This window comes from Erythrolamprus reginae, chromosome 1, assembly GCF_031021105.1.
Source record: "Erythrolamprus reginae isolate rEryReg1 chromosome 1, rEryReg1.hap1, whole genome shotgun sequence".
Taxonomy (NCBI): Eukaryota; Metazoa; Chordata; class Lepidosauria; order Squamata; family Dipsadidae; genus Erythrolamprus; species Erythrolamprus reginae.
Genome location: NC_091950.1, coordinates 6,624,311 through 6,632,292, shown reverse-complemented (window position 1 = coordinate 6,632,292; position 7,982 = coordinate 6,624,311). Strand labels below are relative to the sequence as shown.

The following is a 7,982-nucleotide window of genomic DNA, read 5'->3' as shown; positions in this document are numbered from 1 at the left end:
ATCTCGAGGGATTAAATTAGCATAAGGCAAACCACATTGAAGAGAGTCCATGGGCTGTAAAACCTTATTTACAGCACGGAGATCCCGAAGGAACCTCCACTTTCCAGATTTCTTTTTTATAACAAACACAGGGGTATTATAAGGGCTAAGGGAAGGTTCAATATGTTGCAGAGATAATTGCTCATCCACTAAAAGATGTAAAGCAGATAGCCTCTCTAAAGTGAGTGGCCGTTGGTCCACCCATACAGGAGTGCTTTTAAGCAAAGTAAGAGAAAGAGAAAAGGAAGGCATTACTGCAGCACCAGCCGTGCATCCAGCTGTGTCAAAAGATCGCGGCCCCACAAATTCACATGCAAAGGAAGTTTATAAGATTATACCTCTCCTGACCATGGTACTGTTATTAATTGGTCCATTGTGTTACTACAACATGAGAAAATACTATTTTACTGAAAAGAGTGCTTGGAACAAACTTCCAGCAGACGTGGTTGGTAAATCCACAGTAACTGAATTTAAACATGCCTGGGATAAACATATATCCATCCTAAGATAAAATACAGGAAATAGTATAAGGGCAGATTAGATGGACCATGAGGTCTTTTTCTGCCATTAATCTTCTATGTTTCTATGTTTCTATCAATATTAACTTGGTTAAGAGACTGGATTAAGTTAAAGAATAAAAGATTACTTCTACTAGAGGGGCATGATTTATTGTTGGTATGGCATGCTTTTCTTTGGGATGAGAAAGATAAAATTCATAAATATTTTAGAAAACATACAATCAGAAGTTCAATTTATGAGACTTGGATTAAAATTAACCCGGCTGTTCTGTTCGGGTCGTATTTGACCCAAAGCAAAGTTTGAGACACTGTAAACAATTTTCCCTTCATATCTGAAACTTGAAATTACACGACTCTGCATCATTTGAGGGGTTCTTTCTATGAGTATTTTGGGGGGGGGGGTGCTTAGTTTTTGCTGGACAAAAAATTGTCACACTTGTACTGTTCCCGGGTCTATTTGACCCGGACTGACAAAGTTTTATTTTAGCTACTTAAATGTTTTTTAAAAACTTTTTGCATTGGTTTACTAATTTGAACTTTCCTGATCACAACCAAATGAATAATGAAATGAGAAAGTTAATGTTTCTTTGTTTATTTTGCTCAGAACCCCCAATTTATTTATTTTTATTATTTTATTTTATTTATTAATAGAGTTGAAAGGGACCATTAGGTCATCGAGTCCAACCCCCTGCCTGAGCAGGAAACCCTACAGCACCCCAGCCAAATGGAAGTCCAATCTCCTCTTGAAGGTGTCCAGAGTTGGGGAGTTCACCACCTCCCCTGGCAGGCAGTTCCATTGGTTGATCGCTCTGACCGTCAGGAAGTTCTTCCTTATTTCCAGGTTGAATCTCTCCTTGGTCAGCTTCCAACCATTGTTCCTCGTCCGGCCCTCTGGTGCCCTGGGAAATAAAGAGACCCCCTCCTCACCGTGGCAACCCCTAAAGTATCTGTAAACTGCTATCATGTCCCCTCTAGACCTTCTTTTTTCTAGGCTGTCCATGCCCAGTTCTCTCAATCTCTCTTCGTAAGTCTTGGTTTCGAGTCCCCTAATCATTTTGGTTGCTCTTTTTTGCACCTTCTCCAGAGTTTCGATGTCTTTTTTGTAGTGAGGTGACCAAAATTGGATGCAGTACTCCAGGTGGGGTCTGACCAGGGCATAGTAGAGTGGTATTAGTACTTCCCTGGTCTTGGAGCGTATTCCTCTGTTGATGCAGCTTAGGATTGAGTTGGCTTTTTTGGCTGCTGCTGCACATTGCTGACTCATGTTTAGTTGATTGTCCACCAAGACTCCAAGATCTCTTTCGCAGTCACTACTGCTGAGTGCGGTATCTCCCAGGCTGTATGTATGTCTAGGGTTCTTTTTGCTGAGGTGGAGGACTCTGCATTTGTCGGTGTTGAACCTCATTTTGTTGGTATGGGCCCACTGTGATAGTCTGTCTAGGTCTTCTTGTACTCTGAGCCTGTCCTCAAGGGTGTTGGCTACCCCCGCCAGCTTGGTGTCATCTGCAAATTTTATTAGTTCCCCTTTTATTCCCTCGTCCAGGTCGTTGATGAAGATGTTAAAGAGTACAGGACCCAGGACAGAGCCCTGTGGTACTCCACTGTCTACTTTTTTCCATGTGGATTTGGTGCCGTTGAGGACAACTCGTTGGGTGCAGTTGGTCAGCCAACTGTTTATCCATCTACATGTGTAGTAGTCTACTCCATTTTTTTCTAGTTTGTGGATCAATGCTGCTGATTTTTTTTCTTCTGTGCATGTGCAGAAGCCTAGTTTCTGGCATTGTGCATGCACCACCATCTTGTTTTTGGTTTTTTTCCTCAAATTTTTCATGAGTTTTTGGCACTGCCCATGTGTGTGCATGCAAAGTTTGTGTGCACCCACGAGGTGTGGCCACACAGCATGGGGTGAAGTGAATCGGTGGTGAGATAACTTAGAACTCACCCCTGCATCAGTTCTTGAAAGAGGAAGTCCTATTTCATATACAGTGTATGCACTGGTTGGCTCTTGCCAGAACAGCTAATTGTGCGCAGCTCCATGGCTCTGGAGCATGAGTGTGGGATTGAGCACAACCTCACACAGGGAAGCACCTCCAGGCATGTCTTCTACCGCACGAATCCCAGCGGCTTATAAGATCCCACAGAGTTGGCCTTCTCCGGGTCCCGTCGACCAAACAGTGTCGTTTGGCGGGCCCCAGGGGAAGAGCCTTCTCTGTGGCGGCCCTGGCCCTCTGGAATCAACTCCCCCCGGAGATTATTACAGCCCCCACCCTCCTTGTTTTTCGCAAATTATTCAAGACCCACCTATATCACCCGGCATGGGGGAACTGAGACACTTCCCCCAGGCTTTTAAATTTTATGTTTGGTATGTATGTGTTCTATGGTTTTAATTGCTGGGGTTTTATATATCTTTTTCTTTTAATATTAGATTTGTTTCACTGTTATACTGTCTTTTATTATTGTTGTGAGCCACCCCGAGTCTTCAGAGAGGGGCGGCATACAAATCTAATAAATTATTATTATTATTTCCTCAAGGTTTATTGCTTCCTCGTATGCTCAGCCCACCATTGCGTGTAAGTGTGTTTGTCTCTCCGTCTGTGAGTTGTTCCAAAGTCAGGTCTTCCATATATAATTTGTTATGTAAATTACATGACACAATAATAAGGGGAGTGATTTTTGGTATACTCTGTATATGAGAAAATAAAATACAAAATAAAATAATTTTAATTTTGTTTTTTTGAAATGGACAACACCTGTTTTGCTTGCTAACCTTCAGTTAAAATACTTTATGATTAGTCATACCATGTTTATTTCCAATTATTTAATGGACAATATTTTCTTGCACGTCATGATTTATTTTGGAAACTAGATCAAATACAAAAATATCCCAAGATCACAGTGCCCAATCTTCACATAAGTCAGCAATTCTTCTGTCTCATTATATTCTGTTTACAATTCAGATTGGGCCTGAGAAGGATAATGAAGCATTTGGGAAAAAAGATGCAAACCAATAGACCAGCCCCAGAGGCCAAGATGGAAAAGATCTCCACGGCCACCATGGACTTCCCTTTAGTGCTCAGGTAGGTGGGGAGGAAGGTGATCCAAACACTGCAGAAGACCAGCATGCTAAAAGTAATGAACTTGGCTTCATTAAAGCTGTCAGGCAATTTCCTGGCCATAAAAGCCACTGTGAAACTCATAAGAGCCAGAAAACCAAGGTAGGCAAGGATAGCATAAAACATTACAATTGACCCTTCCTTACATTCTACGATGGTCTCTCTGACCAATGAGTGGAAATCCATGTTGAGAAATGGGGGAGTAGTTCCCAGCCAAGTGGCACAAAGAATTGCTTGGATTAGGGGACAGCCTAAGACAATGGAGATGGTCAGTGGTTTTCCTAAGAGTTTCCTTGTCTTGTTCCCTGGCTTGGTGGCCATGAAGGCCAAAACCACCATGACAGTTTTTGCCAAAACAGAGGAAACTGCAAGGGAAAAGAGAATGGCAAAGGCAGATTGTTGGAAGAAACAGGTGATCTTCCCAGGTCGACCAATGAAGAGGAAGGAGCAGAGGAAACAGAGCAGGAGGGAGACCAGGAGGATGTAGCTGAGATCTCGGTTGTTGGCCTTGACAATTGGTGTGTCATAATGTTTAAGGAATATCACCAGGACAGCAATTGTGATCATGGAAAAGAAAAGAGTTAAAGAGGATAAAGCATATCCCAGGGTCTCTTGATAGGCAAGGAAGTGGATCTTCTTGGCAATGCAGTGGACTTTATCCTTGTTGGGGTATTGGTCTTCCGGGCAAGAATCACATACAGCTGCATCTGAAATCAAGAGTCTTAATGTAAGGATTTAAGAGTCCTCTGCCATGAGTTTCATCTCACCCTCAGGGGTCACATGACTGCCTCCTTTATGCTATGGCCAGCCCCCAAATAAGTGATGGAATGATTCACTGCATTTCATGCTGGGATTTTTAAAAGGGGCCAATCCTCCGTCTTTGTTAATGATCCCAGGTTAATTTAGTCAGAGAAATGGATCTATTCATGTGTAGTTGGCCTGAACAATTTGCTGTGGAAAAAACGCTTTGACTATTCACTAGTCCAGTCAGCGAAGCGGTGGAAGTGATGTGCTGGTGCCTGGAGGCTGTTAGGGTCTTGATGGGTGTCAACAGGCTCAAACTCAACCCTGATAAGATGGAGTGGCTGTGGGTTCTGCCTCCCAATGACAATTCCATCACCATGGGGGAGGGAATTACTGAACCCCGCTCAGGGAGGGTCCACAACTTGGGCATCCTCCTCGATCCACACCTTATATTAGAGCACCATATTTCATCTGTGGCAAAGGGGGCGTTGGCCCAGGTTTGTGTGGTGCACCAGTTGCGGCCCTATTTGGAAAGGGAATCACTACTCATAGTCACTCATGCTCTCATCACCTTGAGGATCAACTACTGCAATGCTCTCTATGTGGCCAACCTTTGAAAAGTGTTCGGAAACTTCAGATTTTGCAGAATGAGGCTGTGAGAGCAATCATGTGCTTGCCCAGATATGCCCATGTTTCATCAACATTCTGCAGCATGCACTGGCTGCCGATCAGTTTCTGGTCACAATTCAAAGTGTTGGTTATGAGCTATAAAGCCCTACATGGCATCGGACCAGAATAGCTCCGGGACCGCCTGCTGCCGCACTAATCCCAGCGACCCATTAGGTCCCACAGATTTGGCCTTCTCTGGGTTCCGTCGACAAAACAATGTTGTTTGGTGGGACCTGGGGGAAGAGCCTTCTCTGTGGCGGCCCCAGCCCTCTGGAATTAACTTCCCTCAGAAATTAGGACTGCCCCCAGCTGGTTGTCAGGTCTTTGCCATGCATGTTTGGGGGGCATGCAGGGGGACCACAAACATATGTGCAGGGAGCAGGACAGGTGCGGGGGGCATGCACACATGCTGCGGGTGCATGCAGGGGAGCATTCATGTCCATGGGGTTGGGCACATGCGAGTGGCGCATGCAGGGAACCCACACATGCTCAGGGGTGGAGTGCATTCACAGGGACTACATGCATTGCATTGGGGGGGTTTGGGGACACACACGCTTTGGGCACTCACTCCAGGAAAGATGAGCCATCACTGGTCTATATGGTCTACCTGTCTGATGAGAAATGCTCCCATCTGAACAAGAGGTACATCCATAGCAGCAAACTTGTTCACCCTCTGGGACATTTTTCCTCTCTCCTGCCTGGCACCTTTTCATGCCACACCTGGCATATGGCACCTTCTAAAAGAGAAAAGGGAAATGCTTGAGATGACCAAAGCAATAGATATGCTTCATTTATCCACTTCCACATTCTGTGTCCATCTTCAGATATGGTTCACCAGGATCGATCAGAAATCTGGAACAGCTCCTCAGGAATTCAGTTCAGTGACACTACAGATCCACCTATCAATGCTGGAAAATTGGAAGACAGATTTTGGCATCCAACTAAACAGCATGAAGAAAATAAATTCTTTGAGGAGTCATGTTTTTTTAGCAAAATAGAAAGAAAGGAAATTTGTTTAAATTGAGGAAATCATGAAGAACTTGATTCTCAGTATGATTTATCAATTTTTGTTTCCATGTAATTGATTTTTTAAATTAATACCTTTTTGAGGTAAGTATCAGTAGAAGGATTTGGAATTATGTTTTGAAGAAGCTGTTATGCTGTAAAAGTTGGTTCCTGTGAGTTATTGAACTAAGATAGTTGCAGCAAGGTACTAGTAAGATACCTTTTCTTTGTATGTACAGTTTAGACAGTAGTAGTAGTGGGAATAGTAGTATAAAGAATTAAATATATTTTTCCAGAACTTCCTACTGCTGCTGTGTTTCATTGAAGACTCCAACTCCATTTCTACTGGTCTGTGGCTGGCTGGCGGGTTGGGTTGGTGGACTGGCTGGAGTTTGAAGAAGCTGTAATGCTATAAAAGTTGGTTCCTGTGAATTATTGAACTAAGATAGTTATAGCAAGGTACTAGTAAGATACTAGTTCATTGTATATACAGTAGTAGTAGTATAAAGAAGTAAATTTATTTTTCCACAACTTCCTACTGCTGCTGTGTTTCATTGAAGACTTCAACTCCATTTCTACTGGTCTGTGGCTGGTTGGGTTTGTGGGCTGTCTGGACTGGTTTGCTGCTTGGGCACAAACAGGCTAGTTTCCGTAAATGCAAGCTCTGTTAGGTTATGGGCCCAGAGTCTGGGGGCCAGGGTTTGATAGGTTATTAGCCCAGAGTAGCCCAAAGTAGGCCAGGATTAGGTTCAGAGTAGGCAAAGATTAAGCCCAGAGTAACTAGGTTAAAGCCCATATCAGGCTAGCCCAGGCTGAAGACACAGTGTTCCTGTGTTCCTGTGTGGGAGAAGAAGCAAGAAGGCCAGGATTGGTGGAAGCCAGGATTGGTGGCCAGTGCTGGTGAGAATTGCTACAAGCAAGTAAAAGTTAAAGTTTGGTAAGCCAGGTTTCTGTAAGAGACAGAGCTTGGTGGATTGCTATAGAATTGTTTTAAGTGAACTGCTTCTAGTAGGAAGGGGCCTGTGTGCTGTTTAAGAATGGAGTGTTCAGCAGCAAATTTGCCATTTGAAATATTAAATGAAACAAACTATCATGCATGGAGCATAAAAATGCAAAGTCTGTTAATTAGTGGCTGGATGTGGCTGGCTGACTGGTTGGGTTGGTAGGCTGACTGGACTGGTTTGCTGCTTGGGCACAAACAGGCTAGTTGCCCCCGGAGGCGGAGTAAAGATGCTGAGACATGGATTGTGGATTAATTAAGAGTCATTTATTAATTAACATATTTAAATAACTTTAAATAAATTTAAATAAATTTGAATAAATAAATTTGAATATTTAATTCAAAACAAACTAAGGACCTGCAGAGCCAAAACTAATGGGGCGGAAATTCCTGCCATAAAATTCTTTGGCAACATTGGGCAATAACTCCTTGCTGAACCAGGTGAAGGTACCACCTTCACCTGGATCCTAGCCACGCCCCTGCGTGTGGGAGGAGATCACCCTCCAATCCCCGTGGGACATTGGATCCGGTGATTCCCATGGACATCCTCTCTCCAATCCCCGACGTTGCTCGAACCTCTAGTTCCTGGTGAGAGGCGGTCCATCACCCTTTAATGATGCCCGAAAGGAGCATGCGCAGTTGCTTCTAATTGCCCATTTCCGCCCCAAACCTGCCAAACCCTAATGACCAAAGGGAGGCCTATTTATTATCTAAATGCGCCACACCCCCTAACCAATCCAATCCGCACCTGTCAGTGTGGAATAGGCGAAAAAACGGCCGCCTCTAAAGGGGAGGCTGCAAAAAATTCCTATTCGGCCCTGAGGCGACCTCTGGAGGACACACTGGTGATAGCGGAGGGTGGGCGGGTGTTCGCTTTAAAAAACGATGCGGTTC

At 44.0% G+C, this 7,982-nt stretch overlaps 1 protein-coding gene across 1 annotated transcript; it reads right to left on the bottom strand.

Annotated features, from left to right (window-relative positions):
• Positions 1-3,472: 3,472 nt before the first annotated feature.
• LOC139161990 (vomeronasal type-2 receptor 26-like) lies at positions 3,473-5,670 on the bottom strand. Its single transcript, XM_070742296.1, has 2 exons — positions 5,652-5,670; positions 3,473-4,377 (listed from the first exon to the last, which is right to left on the bottom strand). The coding sequence occupies exons 1-2, from the start codon at positions 5,668-5,670 to the stop codon at positions 3,473-3,475; spliced, it is 924 nt and encodes a 307-aa protein (XP_070598397.1).
• Positions 5,671-7,982: the final 2,312 nt, after the last annotated feature.